At 52.2% G+C, this 20,305-nt stretch overlaps 1 protein-coding gene across 1 annotated transcript; it reads right to left on the bottom strand.

Moving 5' to 3' along the window:
* Positions 1–3,154: 3,154 nt before the first annotated feature.
* Positions 3,155–12,963, bottom strand: LOC148828954 (uncharacterized). Its single transcript, XM_088922787.1, has 4 exons — positions 7,793–12,963; positions 7,092–7,311; positions 5,568–5,800; positions 3,155–4,999 (listed from the first exon to the last, which is right to left on the bottom strand). The coding sequence occupies exons 1-4, from the start codon at positions 12,679–12,681 to the stop codon at positions 4,699–4,701; spliced, it is 5,643 nt and encodes a 1,880-aa protein (XP_088778913.1). The 5' UTR covers positions 12,682–12,963; the 3' UTR covers positions 3,155–4,698.
* Between the last annotated feature and the right edge of the window lie 7,342 nt (positions 12,964–20,305).

The following is a 20,305-nucleotide window of genomic DNA, read 5'->3' as shown; positions in this document are numbered from 1 at the left end:
GGTCCTTGGTGTTTGTTGTTTTAGACTACAGCCTGTAGAAACTGGCACTGGTTCCTCGTCAGTGTATCTCTGATGTCCAGGTGATACCTGTTCTGCTTCGTGTGGAAAGATGGGGTTGATGTCAGCCCGTGCTCCTCGGCTTGGCCTCAGTCCTGAAAGCACTCCTGCAGCTCTGGGCTGATCCAGGAAGTCACACACACTCAGGCTCACAGCTTTCGTTCCTGAAGACAGTAGTGGGGTCTCCTCTCAGATACTCTCTGCTTCAACACTGAACACTGTGATTATTTGCAATCTACTTTCAAATAAAAAGCCTTATTTCATATTTTGTTGATATAGTGAAAAGCAATCATCACAAATTAATCAGATTCAAATAAGGATGGAATTCAAATGTATTTCTTCTGCTACAAATAACAGTTATAACATTTAATTCCTAATATTTTGAGAAATATAGAACTATTACTGTACTGTATGCCATTGAAATGTAAACAGCTTCTACATAAACGAACTGATTATGAGCAGAAAATATCTAACTTTTTATGAGGCAAACATTTCTAATTTAAAATAACATTTAAATGTTGTTAAGTTAAATACTTGTACATGTTTAGTTTTTCCTATTTTGGCTTTTTTCCTCATAAAGATTGTGTTAGCATGTCCTGTGATCGAACATTAGAAGACTTTAATGTAAAAGAGAAGCAAAACAATGTAACTTTTTCATTCCTTTGCTGTACATATCAGGAATGTACAACCAGGGGTGTAACAAGTGTTCAGGTATGTTACTAAACACAGAGAGGGCATCCATACAAAGAGTGTAACAGTGCTGGATGTTTCCCTTGGACAGTGAACACTAGTTGTAGTTTATTAAAGCCGCAGATCCTCAGTTCTGAAGAAAAATCATCCAGAATATTAATAAAGAGACACTCTAATCAAAAAAATGTGAAAATAGTTTATTTGATCGGGCTGATTCTTCTCCATAACACTTCATGTGAAGCGCTGTGATAATAGTTCAAACAATAAAATAAAAGGGTGAAATTCAGGTTAAAATCAATCATCTTAGAACAACCAACTTCAAAAGAAAGACTGAATACAAATAAATCTTGAAGACTGAATACATATCTTCTGCTACAACAACGAAACATTTAACTCCTAGACAGTTCTGAGTAATATGTAATTAATATATAGAATAATTCATATGGAATTTAAAAAGTCAACATCTTTTACATGTTATTTAATGATCAGTAGAAAAAAATCTAACTTCTGTAATGAAGCAAACATCTGAAATTCAGAAGACTTTAATTGCTGTTAAATTAAGGGTGTTGATGTTTTGTTTTTCCCAATAAAAATGTTTAAGCGTTTCCTGTGATCAAAATGTCAGAAGAATTGTAACGTACAGGTATGTGACAAATCAAATGTCAATTTCATTGCTTTCCTGTTCAAACCAGGAATGCACCACATTGTCATTTACAAGGTTACAGTTAGAAAGTATTTCTTGTATCTTCAGGTTTTAGGATGACCTGTCTCTAATTCACTGGCCAGTCTTGACCTTCTCAGTATGTTTGTGACTATTTCTCATTTTTTCCAGTATTTCTTTATACTCTTCAGTATTTTTATCCAAATACGTCCCTGCTTTCACCCACTGTAAGAGATGGTCGCACTGGTCCTTGTTGATGATCTGGAAGCGAGTACAATATTCTTTCACAAGTCTGCAGAGTCCAGCCTCGTAATAAGATTTAGTTGCCTCCACAGATAAATGATGCCTTTGTTCCTTCATTTCTTTGAGCTTTAACCCTGAAAGAAGCAAAAAGGTTCAGGTAGAAATTAAGATGCGTTGGTGGGGGAACACTGTAGAAAAGCAGAAGCTACTTTCTCTTCTGTGAACTCACAGCAGCCCCTTGACCTGCAGGACAATGACTTTTCAGCTTGTTTCACTCTGAAAAACGCAGTTGAGTGCCTGAGCCTGTCAGCCTTGATTCAGCCCAGCGACTCCGGTCGTGATTCTGTGGCTGACTGTGAGCTGATGCAAATCTGAATGAGGCATATTGGAGCACTCGATGGGCTCTTAGTTCTTAATTAATTCATCTCTTCCTTGATTTTCTATACATACTGCAAATGCAAGAGGAGCAGGTTAATACAATGTTACACAGATAATTCATTGAGAAATCAGTTCAGTTGAATGAACAACGGGGGCAGATGGATGGATATGAGGCACACACAACAGCTTGAGAGTGAAACGGTCAGAGAGTACCGGATTCCCCCCTCTGGGCAGGACGTCCCAGTTGCTATGTCCCTCCCACCCCAGCAACACTGGGTCCCACTTGAACAGCTGTGTGGACTGGAGCAGCTGGGGTACAGTAGCTTGATCATTCCCAGAGCACTGTATCTCATTCCTTGCCATCGGGGTAGGGCTTGATGAGCACTAGGGGTGGGGTCTGAGCAGCACTGCGGACTTCCCTTCGGTTTGTGAAGGTCTGATCCGAGTGCAGAGAGAGCCCTGTGAGCAGGACAAGAGCCCACGTGTAGCTCACACAAAACCTTCGGGTACAGGGGAAGAGCACAGCTGGCTGTCGGATCTCAGCCATGTGACATCACGCTCATCGAGTGCAAGATTCCTGACTAATCCAGGGAGTGACGCTGACCCTGCGTGTCAGGTCCCGTTTCAGATCCCGTTTCAGTGAAGTGATATTTTTATCACTCCAGCGCAGTTGTTCAGGGCGCCACTGGCCCTGCCTCTGTATCGGGGGTGTCCAGCCAGGCTGGGGACAGACACACCCCTCTCCTCTCCAGCGCAGGTCGGGGAGACGAGACTCTCGGTCAGCTGCCCTCTGGAGGATTTTGAGCTCCTCTCTGATCCCAGCGGGACTGCGGCCAGGCCCTGACGAGTGGGGCAGTGGCCTGGAGGCCATGCAGGCTGCCCTGGAGCTGGAGAAGAAGGTCAACCATGCCCTGCTGGAGCTGCACAAGCTGGCCTCCGACAAGGTGGACCCCCATGTGAGTGTCCTGCTCCTGTCTCTGGGTGGGCGCGGTCAGGAGCCGGTGTCCAGTGGGCTGCGGTCAGGCCTGCTCACCCCCCTCCCGCCCCTCCTCCAGCAGGAGGAAGACAGAAGGAAACAGAGGAATACCTGCTTGCTGTCTGAGGTCTTGGGAGGATATGGGATGGGCTGTGATGAAAGACAACTTCAGCAATTTCACAACATCACCACTCAGAAGGGTCTGTAGCAGCAGATCTCTGTTAACAGCGCATAATAATAATCAATTAGATCTTTGACTTTACGGACACATTTCTCCTTTCTTTTCATGTGAGCGATAACATGTCTTCAAACCCGCATTAATGAGAAACAGCGTTATGTTGCTGAATTGATTTACTAAACATTATTTTTGTATGTAAAGAGCTCTAAATAAAATTAAAAGGCATAAATGACAAATAGGGGTAAGGTGATGCTGAGAAGCATGTCAGAAGTAGAAATAAACCATCATCTGTCAGAAATAAACCATTATCTGTCCGCCTAGTGATGCTACTCCAGTCAAAGTGGTATAAGTAAGTAATTTCATCCCTGGGTGGTGTATGGCAGTGATGCCTGGAGCTGTGAGATAGAAACACGCTGCCCCTTGTGGAAGACTGAGAGAGACGAGCTCTTCAGAAGGGTCAGGACTGTGACTGTGTGCAGGAGAGGCACCCGAGACAGCTGACTCTCCGCAGCTGAAGCCTGTGCTGTAGACCCCGAGTGTTTTCTCCCAGAGGGATCAAGCAGATTGCAGGATCCTCCTGTCCTGTTTGTGTGTGTTTGACAGGCTTGTGCCTGGGGGTGTTCTGTGCCCTGTGTGTTTCTGTGTGTTTCTGTGTGTTTCTGTGATGTGTTAAAGTCTCGCCTACAGGTACTGTACACAAGGGAAAGTGTAACTGCAGTCGAGTGGCTCCACAGCCGAAACGTTGTGTTTCTTCTCTTCTCTATTCAGCTGGAATTAACCTTTACGTGTTCCTATATTTCCTGTGTGCCGGAGGAAACCCTGACTCTGTGCTCTACTCCCCTCCAGCTGCTTGAATAGAGATCTCCGTCTCCTAACCTGAGCGAAGACCCAGTTTTCTTCGACGGTGATTATTCGGGGGCTGACTGCTCCAGGCCAGTATAATTCAAGCGTCATGCTAATTATTTGCTTATGATCCGAACGTTAGTCGAGGGTTTTATGTAAACAGCTGTGTGAGAGGAAGTCAGATTGTCATCTTGCACTTCTCCTCTCTTATGAGGAAATAATCTCCTGACGCCCACGTCTCTGGGCACCTTTTCTCACACCCCTCTCCCCACCCCACCTGCACCCTCGCTGCAGCTCCCTGACTCATTCCTCAGCTCCTTGACCAGCTCAATTCCCCGGCCAGGCAAGCTACCTGCCCCTTCTTGTTCACCGACTGGTGTCGCCGCTGCTGGAATTTGCTGGAATGTGTCTGAGACTGAAACAGTGATTCTCCCGATGTCAGAGCGACCACGAAAGGCTTAACCTGCACTCCCTGGACTCTCTGCTGCCCCCGGTGGTCCCCACCCCACCTGCACCCCTGCTGCAGCTCCCTGACTCATTCCTCAGCTCCTTGACCAGCTCAATTCCTCGGCCAGGCAAGCTACCTGCCCCTTCTTGTTCACCGACTGGTGTCGCCGCTGCTGGAATTTGCTGGAATGTGTCCGCGATGCTGAAACAGTGATTCTCCCGATGTCAGAGCGACCACGAAGGGCTTAACCTGCACTCCCTGGACTCTCTGCTGCCCCCGGTGGTCAGCGCGGCGCCGCGGTCCTGGCGGAGCACGTTCACGCACAGCAGGCCGCCCCCGCCGGTGTCCTGCTCGGCGCCCGTCAGCGCGGCGTGCAGCCCGGGGCTCCTCCGCCGCAGCTCCGCGCTCGCCCGCCGGCTGTCCCGCACCGCGGCCAGCGCCTTCTGGAACACGTCCCGGGCCGGAACGTGGTCGGGCTCGGTCACGTGCGCGGAGAGGCCCTCGCCCGCGTTCAAGCCGCGCAGCCTTGCGGGGGAGGAAGAGCAGGACAGGGGAGGGGGGATCAGACCGCGTCGGAATGGCGCTGGCAGCCGGGACCCCAGACCGCTCCAGGGAGGCTGTCCTGTCGCACCACACCCAGCTCCGGGAGAGAGTGGAGGGGTGAGTGAGTGGGTGAGTGAGTGGGTGAGTGAGTGGGTGGTTGGGTGAATGAGATCAGATCAGATCACTTTATTGACCAGATACAGTGTCTTGCATGAGGAATGTGTCTTCTCTCAGACCCCAGCCTGCTCTCCAGGAGACACACACACAGGGAGAGAAGCTGGGGGTCAGAGCGCAGGGTCAGCCATTTATACAGCGCCCCTGGAGCAGCTGGGGTTCAGGGCCTTGCTCAGGGGCCCAACAGAGTAGGATTCCTCTGCCGGCCGCGGGATTTGAACCGGCAACCTCCCAGCCACAGGCGCAGGGCCTGAGCCACAGAGCCTCCATGCTGAAACTGCTGACCACTGCGTCGCCGCGCCCCCCACCGGCAGCACTACGGATGGTGAGTATTAAAGATCCAAAGTCAATTCAAAGGGAAGAGAAGATCCATCACCTCTTACAGGGGCCCGTAGCTCCCAGGTTGTACAGAAGGGCAGCGGACCGCTCGTAGGAGTCGTGCGTCTCCAGGGTCTGGCGCAGACGCTCGGCCCACTCCGCCGCCCCCCTGCTCGCCTTCCTCTTCACGCCGCCCCCCGCGATGGCGTACTGCCCTGCCTGGCTGCCGCTCCTCTCCAATCCCATCTGGAGCTTCACCGCCTCGGAGTAGCTCTCCAGGTGCGCGAGGACCTAGCGGGGGCGAGATCGGGCGGCCGCGATCAGTGGGCTTCGCTTTGCACCGAACATTGTCCCTGCGCGAAGGGGCCCGCGGCGCCTCGTCAGAGGAAGACCAGCCTTCCTTGCGGTGAGGAAGTAATATTAATAATAATAATAATAATAATAATAAACTTTATTTCATATAGCGCCTTTAAAGGTGGCTTCTCAAAGCGCTTTACAGGATGACAATAACAATAAATAAGAAGATTTCACAAGATAGGACACAATTACAATTACAGCAATACAACAATAACAATAGAGGAGACTGTGGAAGGTGGTATTAAGAAGAGCAGAGGGGTGAAGAATGGAACAGTTCAGTAAAGGCTTTTCTGAAGAAGAGGGTTTGAGTCTGGATTTGAAGGGGTTTAGAGAAGGTGACGCTCTGATATCCTTGGGCAAAGAGCTCCAGAGCTTTGGGGCATAACAGGAGAAGGCCCTGTCACCCATACAATGTAGACGGGCTTGGGGGACAGTAAGGAGGGCAGAATTTGAAGAGCGGAGGTTGCGAGGTGGGGAGTAGGGCGATAAAAGTTCAGACAGGTATTGAGGTGCCAAGCCATGTAGAGCCTTATAGGTGAGCGTGAGGATTTTAAAGTCTACGCGGAATTTGACCGGAAGCCAGTGCAAGGAAGTGGCGTGGACAGACGTCCTCAAAGAGACCTGTGCGCTGTTCGACCCCAGACAGCTGCAGAAGAGCCCGCGGCCTGGCTGCCGAGCTCCCCAGGGCAGATGGAAAGGGCTGTCCGCGTTCCTCGGAAAAAAAGCCCCTTCTGGCTGGCGTAGGCGTTGGCGTACGACTGCCGAGCAAGGACCGCGCTTCCATCGCGAGCCCTGAGACACGTCTGACCCTGCCTGCCCGTGGCGCGGCGTCTGGGACAGGTTTACCGCTGACACACGCGTGTGTGGGAGTCCCGCCTGCGCCGCCGGCTGGGTGGATGTCAATGCTGCTGCTTTCATCGGAGCAGGAGAGCAGGACTTCGTCCGCCTGCAGGTGCTGTATCAGCTGATGACCTGAGGAAATAACCACTGGCCGTGTCGCAGGGACTGCAGGCTTGTGGGCTCGGATCCTGGGTTTCAACCTGAAACAAGCTGGGAAAGTGGGTCTCCGAGGGGCCCTTGGCAGTGAGGGTCTGTTCATTTAGCGCTGGTTAAATACCTGTTGTGTTCCCACCCACAGGAACAGCCAAAGCAGAATCTAAATCTGTCACCCAAAATCCAAACCGAGGAGGGAGAGGTGAGGACAGACACAAAGTGCACACTCTACCTCGTCCCTGACCGCGGTCCGGAGGGTCTCCGCCACTGTCCGGGCCTCGTCGCCCTGCTGGCCCGTGGTGGCCTGAGCGATGGCATGATAGAAGCCGTTCCGGTCCTCCGACTTCACCGGGACGACGGCGCCGTCTGGGCCCACGAGGTCGAAGTGACCGCGGTAAGGGGCCTCTCCTCCCCGGATCCCATCTCCGAGCGCGGCGAGCGGCCCCCTCCCACTGAAACCGAGACATTTGAATGGCACCCGTCCAGCGCATCGTAACCCGCGGCGGCGTGCAGATTAAAATGAAAAGTTACGACAGTCAAAGACCAGGGGCCTTGCGTTTGCTGGCCTCACCTAAGAAACGTTTCCAAACTTTTTAAATTAAAACCAACGAGCGGAAGTGCTCTAAAATGAGGTACAGTACGCCCCGCAGCGGGCCAGCAGGAGTGGGGTGAAAATGGACACTGTGGGCTTCTAGAGGTACTGAACCGTGCTGCTATGCCTCCTGATCCAGTGTAAGACCCGCCGCATTTAATCTGCTGAGTCCGCTTGCTTCCAATCGAAGCAGAAGTGAGAGAGAAAAGAAAATCTACCGCCTACGAATCGACTTCCTATTTGTCAGATTCCCTGCCTGAATTCTCCCTGTGCTGGGGCTGTGGGAGCTGCTGGGCCCCTTGAGTCCGGAGGACCGTCCGAGAGCCGCTCGGTACCCGTACCTTTCCTCCTGCGGCGGCGCCCTCGTCAGCCTCAGCGTGATGTCCCCGGCGGTGCCGTCCCGCCCGCGGAAGTGCTCCACGGACCTCTGCTTCCCCTCCTCGTCCACCACGACGATCCGGACGCCTCTGCCGCCGATGATGTCGCCGGAGGTCAGGACCCGGACGTCCAGGGCGGTGGCCGGCCGGCGGACGTCGCTGATCCTCTCCGCGTACGCTGCGAGCTCCCGCCGGTCGGCCTCAGACAGGCCCGGCCTTCTCGTGTCCCGGGGGTGCTCCTGCTCGTCAAAGAAGCGCTGGGTTTGGTGCCTCCCGAGAAGGTTGCTGGTGGCAGTCCCCACAGTCCTGTTTAGTTTTTTCTGGAAGGTACTCGTCACCATGGATGTCAGGTGACCGATGCAGGTTTGTAGAAATTCATCTGACATTTGCTCCGATATAAAACCGAGAAATTCCTCCTGGAGCTGACCAACATCTCGAAGTCCTGCCATTTCCTCCATCTTGTGATCACGACATTGTTTCTCTGGTTCCAGGCTGTCCTCCATGTTATTAATAAATCTTCCCACAAATTTGTTGATCATTGATTCAGTGGGAATGCTTTTTAACATTTGAATGAAATCTGAAGAAAATTGCTGAATTTTCATACTCATCTTGAAGGTCTTTTGTAAGGCACCTGAGACTCCGGCTTTCTTCATCAGATCCGTGATTTTGTCTTGCACTACTGAGAACTGTTTGAGGACCCCTTCGAGCTCGCTGATATATTCGGGGTCATCAAAGGTCGAGAGCAAGCAGTCTGAAAGCAAGTGCTTCATAGTTTTTTGGAGCTGATCTGGGATTTTGGCAGCGTTGGGATCACTCAGTGAGGTGCCGCTTGGGACGCCATTCGTGACAATGAATTTAGTGAGATACTGACGCAGATGTTCATTACTTTTCACATTAGAGGTTACTGAATCCTTGAAGGCATCTGATAGGATTTTCTGAAAGATTTCGTTTAGACCTTGATCAATGGCGTAGTCCAAGGCAGTGATGACTCCCTGTTTTGCTATTTCCTGAACAGTGTACTTGGCCACATGCTTGACGCTGGTGGTGACTGAATGTGAGGAGACGTTCTTCCATGAATTCTCCAGCATTTCTGTGGACAGAGCCGAAAACGCTGTTTTGGCGTTTCCCTTCAGCGCCGAAAAAGTGCTTTTTCCCGCGCGAAAGATGTCATCAAACACGGATGAAAAAGATTTCGCTCCTGTCACAAGCGCTCTGGTGGTTTTGTACACGGAGGACACAATATTCTTGATCGTGCTGAATCCGGCTGTGACTAACGAAATCCCAAGACTGATGGATTTGGAAATTGCCCATTCTTTCCAATCGAACTTACCTTCGATCATCCCTTGGACCCCCTGGATCAGGTCCGACACCCCCTCTGAAATGATCCCCAGCCCCACCTGGCTCGCTGTCCCAAAGGACAAGACACAGACCAGAGCCCCCAGAAATATCTGGCACACGCCGAGCAGGGCGCAGATGAGCGCGTCGATGCAAAACCTGGGCTTTTTCTTGACCTCGAAAACGATACAGAGGCCGTACTCGTAAAGAGCCATGAGCTCCGTCATCACAATGTAGCTCTTCATTCCCGAGAGAGAGTACACAGAGGCCTCTTCTGCTATTGCATCATCCTTGCTCTCTCGCAGGCTCTTCAGCTTCTCCGTGGCCTTTGTTATGTACTCCTTCCAGTTTTTCATTAAGCTTAACCGTGCCTCCATCTGTCCTTGGAAATTGGTGCCTCCTGTGCGATGGGGCTTGAACTTCGCTGCGCAGGAGATATTGCAAGAGGCCACCGTGTTGGTGGTTTCCAGCACGTAGATGTCAACAGCTTTTTTTGCTTCATTCAGGAGTTCTATTGCTTTTCCTTTGTAGCCATCTTTCTGCATATTGATTGTAATATAAGCCTGGTTGTACAGTGACACGGCTCTGTATGCTCCTTCAGCCTCTATCGCTCTTTGCCAGCAGGATAAAGCACCGTAGTCGTGACTTTTCTTCCTCGAGTGCAGGTCCATTCTGCTCACTGCCTGTTTGATGTGATCGTAGAAGTTCGTGCTGCTGCCCCTCAGGAGGTGCTCGGCCGTGCGCTGGAGCATGCTGCAGAGGTCTGACCTCAAGACGCCGACGTCCAGGTGCTGGTTTATTTCCTGTTCGTGCAGGAGGAGCCAAAGCGCCCAGGACTCCTTCAGGGCGTTGAGGGCAGGGAGGTAATCGAATTTCTCCACGGGGCCCTCAAAATATTTCAGATCCTTCACTTCAAGGGGACTCTTCCTCTGTTCTTCAGGGTAGTTGCCCTCGAAATCACGGAGCTTCTCGCAAAAGCAGGTGAAAAGCTCCGCCCTCATCCGGATCTCCAACAGCTCGTCGTTCTCCATGTCGGCTATGCGCCTGACTTCGTAGTCCTCCCTCAGGCGCCTCATGGCTTCGATCGGCTGGCCCCGGTAGGCCGGCGCCAGGGCTTCACGGTTCAGGACCATCTGCACCATGCCCGGGTTCCCCTTCCGGGCAGTGCGGCCGAACACCTGCTTCTCCACACGCCGGCTGCCTGGAAAGTGCGTCAGGAAGACGCAGAGGCCTCCTCTTCTGTTGACGTCTTTCTTCACTTTTATGTCCGTCCCCCTTCCTCCGAGATTTGTCGCGATGATGACCTCCCCCCCCATAAACTCGTCCTTCTCCACCTTGTGCTTTCCGCTGATCGTGTACATGATGACCTGGCTCTGAACGCAGGCTCCTGGGGCTGTCATCTTCTGCTGGAGCTCCTCTGCCGTCCTCACGTCTTCGCAGATCACCAGGGCGACCTGGCCCCGTCCTGTGACCGTCCGGACGCGCTCGCAGATCGTCTGTATCCACTGGTCCTGACCTCCGCTCACCTGGACTGCCGGCAGCTCCACAACCTTCTTCCGCCTGTGAGCTGGGATCACGTAGCTTCTCGCTTTATAGTGATGTTCTAGAAACTCAACGTCCGCTTCGCCCCCTAGAGTTCCAGTGACGCCGAATATGCCTTTCCCTGTGAGATATTTCTGAAAGTAATGAAAGTTGGAGAGATAGTTCGTGACATTTGACAGTGGCGTCACTGCCAGCTGGTGCTTCATTTCCAGGAACTGCTGCAGCCCGTCTCCCCATCGCTTGTTCTTCTCCAGGACACCACTGGCCTTGAAGTCTACAGGTATGATGGCCTGGTACTGGTGCTTCTCGGATTTTCCGGATTCTGTGACTGATTCTGCATCTGCAGATGCGTAGGTAATCATGTATTCACGGTCTTGTGTCATCGTGATGGCTCTGAGTCCATTCTCCACGAAGACTGCTAATCTCTTCTTGACATAGTCCCTCAGGAAGAGAGGGAGGACAATGGTGTCTTTTGGAATTTCGTCCGGGTCTTTAATGTTATCAGTGTATTTAATTCTTGAATCTAAAATGGGAACGGTAGTGTCGATGATCTGTTGCTGGGGCACCAGTTCACACGCGCGCCCGTTTTCCAGAAGGAGCATCCTGACGTTAGCCTCACGGTTTGGATTGTGCTCACCATACCTCACTGCTTTGCCACGTGTGAGGGAGTAGCACTGGAAGGCGAGAGTGCTTTCCAGCACCTCCTCGAACACCGTCAGTAAGTCGCGCTGTTCGGCAACTCCGATTTTGCTCATGATGACCTGAAGAATCTTCCAGCTCTGGTCTTCAAGTTCCACTGGCGCATTCTCCTGTCCTGCCTCAGTCTTGACCGCCTGTATTCTTTCTACGTCTTCCTCTGTGAAAAAGCCTAACTGCAAAGCAGGTTTTAAAATGTCGATGGGGGAGAAGTTCTCCTTTCCTTCTGAGCCCATCACCGCGGCGAAGGCGGCCTCATGGAAGAGCTGGATCCTCGCCCACAGAATCTCTCCCGTCTCCTCCACTTCCACGGGCTGGAACGTACAGATCATCGACCAGAGGCCAGCCAGGACTTGCTCGAGGTGTCGCAGGCCACTTGCTTCATGGGAAAGGAATGTCACCTGGACGCCGTTGTCTAGGGTCATGTAGTCCACCTCATCGACGATAACCAGGTCATATCCTCGGTCCCCACGGGTTCTGGTCTTTTCAAACTCTTGTTTTAGGACGTCGGCAGCAAAATTCCCTACAGTTCCATAAACAATGTTTTTATCGTAGGCTTTTCTTACTGTTTCTTCTCGTTCTTTGGCGTCCTTACAGGCGTTCAGGTTTGGTGGAGGAACCACTGAAGAACAAAGGCCAAACTTCTTGAAGAGCTTGCTCCATTCTTCTTGGTCGCGACGGGCGAGCACGGGAGAACTCGTCACGATGTCGACCTTTGCCCCCCGGATCGCCTGGATGGTGGCAAACATGGCCAGGATGCACGACTTGCCTTCCCCGGTGCCGATCTCAAGAAGACATCCGGGGGTGTCCGGGGACCTCCCCGAAAGAAGGAACATTAGCAACGCGGCCAGCTGAGTGGTCCTGGGAAAATAGCCTTCAATTTTCTCATTTTTCTCCCCGTCTCCCTCGATAGTTGAGCAGTCCTGGACGCCAATGCACAGCCCGATCAAGACCTTGGTGAGGACTTCCTGGTCGGGATTGATCCAGTCCAGGGACTGTATCATGGTGATGCCATCTTTGATCATCTCAGGATCGAGGTCAACAAATTTGAATTTTGGAAGCTCGTCTCTCACTTTGCGTAAAACGTCCTCGATGATGGAAAGAGTTTCCTCTGGATAGTGGTTTGCGCGCATTTCATTCAGAACGGTTTCTAGGTCTTTGTCCTCTTCCAGTTTAGCGGATTGTTGCAGAACCTCCACAGGTTCTTCATCTTTAAGGGCAAGGAAAGCAGTAAGCATGTCAAAGCCGTATGTCTGAACTGTGTGAAGAACCGATTCCATTTGCTCCTGAGGGAGGTGAAGGGCTCCACGAATGAAGAAGACTATTTCCACAGGCGTCTAGAGTTTGTTGAACAATATCTGGCACAGGAGCTCCTTGCACGCATTTGAAAGCTCAGCAAACACATCAAGAACACTCAGCAGTAGGTGTCCTGCTAAAGTTACATTTGTTGTGTAAATTTTAGTGAGGAGATGCAGGAGAAACCCATATTTCTCATCACAGTTGGCTTGGCTCTGCAGTTTGGTCAGAGTATCTGGAGCGTCTTCAAGAGCTAACTGGACTATTCCTTCGAGAACGCTGAACTTCTCTGTCAGGGAGAGTTGTTCATAATTGATGGCACTGTCAAATGTAAACTGAGACCAAACCGTTAAGTCGTGCTCTTCGCAGAACTGGGCTGTAAGGTGATTTTGTAGGTTTTTCATCCTATCTTCAATTGTTGAAGACAGCAGGCTCTGGTCTTCTTTAATTTCATACTTAAAAAGGAGGTTGTTGAATTTTTCCTCAACTTCCCTGAGCTGTGAAAGCAACAGAAAATACATAACTAGGAGAAACGATCTAGAGGAGCACAGTAAGATCATGCTGGTGATTAAGACTCATGCTGACCGCGGAGGCGAGCGCTCGGGGGGGGGGACTCATGCTGACCGCGGAGGCGAGCGCTCGGGGGGGGCTTGGGGGGGGCTCACGCTGACCGCGGAGGTGAGTGCTCAGGGGGGGGGACTCACGCTGACCGCGGAGGCGAGCGCTCGGGGGGGGGGACTCATGCTGACCGCGGAGGCGAGCGCTCGGGGGGGGGGACTCACGCTGACCGCGGAGGCGAGCGCTCGGGGGGGGCTTGGGGGGGGGACTCGGGGGGGGGCTTGGGGCGAGCGCTCGGGGGGGGGACTCATGCTGACCGCGGAGGCGAGCGCTCGGGGGGGGCTTGGGGGGGGGGACTCACGCTGACCGCAGAGGCGAGCGCTCGGGGGGGGGGACTCATTCTGATCGTGGAGGCGAGCGCTCGGGGGGGGCTCACGCTGACCGCGGAGGTGAGCACTCGGGGGGGGGACTCACGCTGACCGCGGAGGCGAGCGCTCGGGGGGGGCTTGGGGGGGGGGACTCACACTGACCGCGGAGGCGAGCGCTCGGGGGGGGGCTTGGGGGGGGGCTCACGCTGACCGCGGAGGTGAGCGCTCGGAGGGGGGGACTCACGTTGACTGCGGAGGCGAGCGCTCGGGGGGGGCTTGGGGGGGGGGACTCATGCTGACCGCGGAGGCGAGCGCTCGGGGGGGGGGCTTGGGGGGGGGGACTCATGCTGACCGCGGAGGCGAGCGCTCGGGGGGGGGGCTCACGCTGACCGCGGAGGCGAGCGCTCGGGGGGGGGCTTGGGGGGGGGGACTCACGCTGACCGCGGAGGCGAGCGCTCGGGGGGGGGCTTGGGGGGGGGCTCACGCTGACCGCGGAGGCGAGCGCTCGTGGGGGGGGACTCATGCTGACCGCGGAGGCGAGCGCTCGGGGGGGGGACTCACGCTGACCGCGGAGGCGAGCGCTCGGGGGGGGGGGGGGACTCACGCTGACCGCGGAGGCGAGCGCTCGGGGGGGGGCTTGGGGGGGGGGACTCACGCTGACCGCGGAGGCGAGCGCTTGGGGGGGGGGGGGGGCTCACCTCGTCCACGCTGATGGCCGCGGCATCGTCCTCCACCAGCTGCCGCAGGACGTGCGAGCGCTGGTGGTGGCGCTCCTGGCCCGCGAAGCTCCTCCTCAGCCTCAGCCGCTCCGAGGCCCGCGCCAGCCTCAGCTGGCTCTCCTCGCGCTCCCGGGCCAGCTGCTCCTGGATCCGCCGCTCCCTCTCCAGGCGCTCCTGCCGGCGCCGCTCCTCCTGCTCCTCCTGCTCCCGCCGCCGGCGCCGCTCCTCCTCCTCCTCCTGCTGCTGCTGCAGCCTCCGGGCCTCCTCCATGAACCCTGCCGGGAGGCGCCGCCAGGCGGGGGTCAGGGGCAACTCGGAGGAACCCCAGCACCCCCACCCTGACAGATCAACAGCCCCCACCCCTCCTCTAACTGCCCCACCCCGCACAGGGGCGCGGCTCTGTCCCAGCAGCCAATGGGCACAAGGCAGGGGGCCCCCCGGACCAAGCATCACCCCCACATCACATCTGAAATGCAATGCGACAGCTGCAGAGCCCAGTTCCGCCTGTATCCGGGTGTGCGATGGCACCTCCGGGCCCCCGGGGGCCCTGCGCCCCGCGGCCGGGTCCGCCGAGGTGACTCACCCCTGTTCTCGCACGAGGGCCTGTCCCCGCCCCTGTCGCACACCAGCTCCACCCGCGTGCGGCTGCAGCACTCCTGGATGGTGAAGGTGGGCCTGTCGATGCCGTTGTAGAAGCGCACCATGTCGTAGGAGTTCAGGCACTCGCTCGCGCCACAGGAGCCGTACTTCACGTAGATGTAGCTGAGGATTTCTCTCTGCTCGTGCGTTCTGCTCTGGAAGCCATAGAGCGTGCCACTCCCCTGGAGAGAGACAGGAGGACATGCTTGAACCCACTCATTCACTCACCCAACCAGCCATCATCCATCATCCATCATCCATCATCCACTCATCCATTCATTCACCAACCCAACCAGCCATCATCCCACCATCCATCATCCATTCATCCATCATCCACTCATCCATCATCCACTCATCCACTCATCCATTCATCCATCATCCACTCATCCATTCATCCACTCATCCATTCATTCACCCACCCATTCATTCACCCACCCAACCAGCCATCATCCATCATCCATCATCCATCATCCACTCATCCATTCATTCACCAACCCAACCAGCCATCATCCCACCATCCATCATCCATTCATCCATCATCCACCCATCCACTTATCCATCATCCATCAACCATTCTTCCAGTCATCCACTCATCCATTCATCCACTCATCCATTCATTCCCCCACCCAACCAGCCATCATCCCATCATCCATCATCCATCATTCATCATCCATCATCCATCATCCACCAATCCATTCATCCACTTACTGTATTCACTTATCCATTCATCCGTTCGTTCACCCATCCTCTTATTGACTCATCCCTCATTCATCCACTCATCCACGAATCGTCCGTCTGTCTGCTTTCTAAAGCTGTGTCCAGTACAGAGCCGTGGGGCGGCTGGAGCCTGCCCCAGCCTGTGAGGACCCGCCTGAAGGGAGTCGCGGTCAAGAGCCGGCGAACGGGCTGCCGCTGTGACGAACACGTCGGCGGCCATCGGGACCGAGGGGCGGGAGTTTAACACACAGCGGCTCGGCGATTGGACAGACAGCCTTGTCCCTGACGCAGCAGAGCTGCCAACGACACACCCCTCCTGGACTGCAGAGCCGTTTCGCCCTCCTTGCCGTGGCCGTCACGGGTGTCGGAAGGGACGAACCGCGCAGAGCCAGGAGAGCGGAAGAGACCCCATGCGAAGCGGCGGAACGGGGGTTAGCCCTCAGGCCGCCGACGGGGCGGCGACCTGGTGCTCGGCGGGCCTCAGGACATCCGAACGTCAATGCTGGGCGAAGGTGAATGAGAGACCCAGAAATATATAGCCCCAGAGAGAGAGACACCGGAAGGACAGCAAAGCACAGGAAACTAGGGGCAGGACAGAGCAGGAGCGCCCTCCGGCTGCAGAGGGCGTGACAGTGGGGAATTCGAACTGTCGGGTTCAAGGCCGAGGAGTGACTCCAGCACACATGCAGGCAGGAATGGATCCGCTGCAGGCGTGAGCAGGTCGTGCGTGTGCGTGTGCGTGTGCGTGTGCGGTCACGTGTCAGAGCTTGGGAGAGAAGAGTCCCATGGGTGGGGTTCTCACCTTGATGCTGCTGGTGCTGCCCATGTAGGAGTAGCAGTAGGACCAGGGGTAAGGCGTGTTGTTCGTCACGGACACGCTGCCACCCATGACTCCTGAAATATAACTTTGACAGGATGGACACTTGAGGGGCTGCCCCACTGCAGAGCACACCCCAGGGGTCTCCGGCCCGGCTCCTCCCGCGCTCTCCGTGACATACTGTAGCTCATCGGATCTTCCCAGAACATGTTCATTTTCCAGGCTGTTCCGATCATCTCACGAACAGCGTGATCGACAGTCTCGCGGCCTGGCGCTGCGGCTGAGACTCCCGCTACGTGCGTCAGCAAAACCGAGTCTCCGGGACTGAATGTGAAGCCATTCGATTTTAAGGTTTCGTTCTGTGCTGTTATACCAGAACATTTTCCCCGTGTTCAGTCTGTACCAACTGAACACCGATGTTGAACAATTTGCGTTGGCATGACAGTTTGGGCAGGAGAATTTCTTAATTACAGGCACTTAATTACTTACAGTGGAAGCCCACAATGTTATACGTCGTATACTGTAAAATAACACAGTAATTACTGACAGTTGCTGGACATATGTATAACAAGGGTCTCAGACTCAGCTCTTAGTGACTTATTGGGACACTATTTCTTATTTTCTGTCATTTAATAAACTGCAAAATGTATTTTTATGTTTATTAAAAAAACAACAATATAGTTACACAAAAACAAAACATTCTGAACATGTTCCAGACCCCTCTGTGTGTTCACCGTTCAACAGCAATCAACATTTACTGTAACTCATCCTAAACTAAATGAGAGAGAAATGTTGCAAAGCTGTCCTTGAAGGATTTGGACGCTAGTCGTCACCACTTACCTGTTTACAGTGCAGGAAAGAAGTGCTGCATCGTCAGCATTAATCTCTCCGTTGTAAATGTGATCGCGAAAGACGTTCGAGAAGGTATCTGTACTCACCCAAACCTTGACTTCCAGAAACGCGGACTGGCTCCTTCTTCCTCGGCCTCGTCTCGCAGAGGAGCTGAGCTGCGACTGCGGGGCTCTAGGAGTGTGTCTTTATAACCCACCGCGCCGGGTCACATGCTGAGGGGTGCTGGTTTCCGAAAGGGAACTGCTGGTAGCTGTACGTGCAGTTTGTATATGAGCACACCTCTGATCAAAACCTCAATCAACATCGAAGTGAAATCTAAACCTCGTCCCCTGAAAGAGAAAACACTGTCAATTCCTAAAGGGACGCCTGTGCACGGCAGTTAACTGAGAGAATATAACTGACAGAACGGGAAATTCTTTTTACGTTTGTGCAAGATCCCCCAGGAAGAAAAAAACACAATTAATAAAGTGTGTCCAAATAGAACTGATCAAAAACACTCAAACAACCAGCCTTCTTGTGATCTGTAACACAGTGTGTTGTCAATGTGAGGATGAAACTTTCACGAAGAGCAGAGTTAGAGCAAAGCACCGCAGACAGGAACTGTGGTACATGACCCTCTTGATACATTTGTCACATAAAGATCATGCAGATCGACATATTGTAACAATGTCTAATTTTTTAACGACACTGTTTTACCCTTACTGTTTTTAATGCAATGAAACTCCAGGTATGTGTCCTCCCTCGTGTGTTACCGAGATATTTCATAAGTGTGTCTTGAAAAATTTTCATTCTAATATTTGTAAACTGTGTTTGTTATACTGCATTGTATCATGGAAAGAAAAGGTAGTAATATTGTGTAAATTGTAAAAAAATGCATTTTATTTTCCTTTTGTATTCACATGACTTTTGGAATTTCTTTATACTATATACCGTACCAAACAATAACAATTTCTAAAAATGTAAAGTATATGACAACACAAAAATTTGCAAAAAGTTAGGATTGAGCACAGCAGGCAGGACAGTGTGAACAGCGTTCGAGACAGAAGTTGAAAACGAGAAGTTACAACCTCCACCAGTCAACTTGTAGAGGGGAACTGGCTACAAGTACGTGACAAACATCATCTCGCTGTCAGGAGTGTTCACACCCTGGTCACTAGGAGCTCTTTCACAAGCTGAGCTGCTCGTCTGCTCTGAACCCACAGTGAGAGATCATGTCACAGGGAGGGCTCAGTTCTGTAACACACTCAAATACCAGCACACTCAAACACAGACACACTCAAACACAGACACACTCTTACACAGACACAGTCTTACACTGATACAGACACACTCAAATACCAGCACACTCAAACACAGACACACTCAAACACAGACACACTCAAACACTGATACAGACACACTCAAACACAGACACACTCAAACACAGACACTCTTACACTGATACAGACACACTCAAACACAGACACACTCTTACACTGATACAGACACACTCAAACACAGACGCACTCAAACACTGATACAGACACACTCAAACACAGACACACTCTTACACTGATACAGACACACTCAAACACAGACACACTCAAACACTGATCCAGACACACTCAAACACAGACACACTCAAACACTGATACAGACACACTCACACACTCAAACACACACACTGATAAACAGGAACACTCTTACACTGACACACTCAAACACTGACACACTGATACACAGGCACACTCAAACACTGACACACTGACACAGTGACACATTGACACACCACCAGACTGACATAATCCTGTGTTTGTCTGCAGACACTCTGTCTTGACATCATAGTCAGAAACCTGCAGGTTCTGCCCACAGACCCGGAGAGCATCTGGTTCCGGGGGCTGGAGTTCTGCTGGATCTCCCTGTCCTGGGAGAGTGGTTTGGACCCTCTGTCTGCTGGAACAGCCTCGGTCCTGATACACTCGGTCCAGATGTGGTTCTGCTTTACATCGGCCTGTCATGAAGAATCCGTATGGAGGGATGAGTGATCAGGGCTAAGTGGGTGACATTAACTGACTTTAGGTGGGTTTTGACATTACCTAGACAAAGGTAGAAAACACTGGTTGATCGTGAAGAAGTCAGCAGGGAGCTGTGCTGAGTAAATCAGGAGAAATCAGCTCTGTCCAGGCTCGTCAAGGGGCTGAGATTTAACTGAAACCTGTGGATTTTTCCTGGCAAATTAACCTCTGTTCCAGCGGTGTTGGATTTTTTAATGCTCTGAGGGGCAACATTGGTATTTTTAAAGTTTTACTTATATTTCTCTACCCATTATTTGCTTTGTGAAGATCAGCAATGGTTTGCCTCATTTCCTTCGTTAGATCTTGGAGCTTCCCCATCCCGATGGATGAGAACAGGTTTTTCTGTGTGTTTCATCATTTCTATACCCAGGGAAACAGGAACTCACTAACATTCACACGTTAGCACCTTAAGACAAATAATATATTATTTTTTCAGGTGTGCTTGATTGTGTTTGAAGGGTGCCAATAATTTTGGCATCTATGTTTTTTTCAGGTAAAACAGCATTACTTGTTTACTGTTGAACCTTGAGTTGAAAAAAAGTTTTAGAAAAAAAGGACAAGTATTCCCCTAACATATGAGTATTAAATATCTGTCATTATCCATGTGGTTAATTTTATGATGACTTTTTTCTTCATATTTATCAAGGGGCTACAATAAGTCCAGAGTCCACTGTATGCTTTGTCAGCACTGCAATTCATCGGTCATGCCAATGAAGCTGTTTGAACTGATATATGAAAAAGGTACAGTATAAACTGGTGTGAGTTGGTTCTCAGTGAAAGAGTTCATAAACGTTCTTTTAGAGTGTCCCAGTGTCTAAGCTACCACAATGGTTAGGATTATTGAGAACAAAAGCTAGCGGAATGACTCCACATTTATCTCTGCA

Source organism: Atractosteus spatula, chromosome 8, assembly GCF_055471065.1.
Source record: "Atractosteus spatula isolate fAtrSpa1 chromosome 8, fAtrSpa1.hap1, whole genome shotgun sequence".
Taxonomy (NCBI): Eukaryota; Metazoa; Chordata; class Actinopteri; order Semionotiformes; family Lepisosteidae; genus Atractosteus; species Atractosteus spatula.
This window is presented reverse-complemented; position numbering and strand designations above follow the sequence as displayed.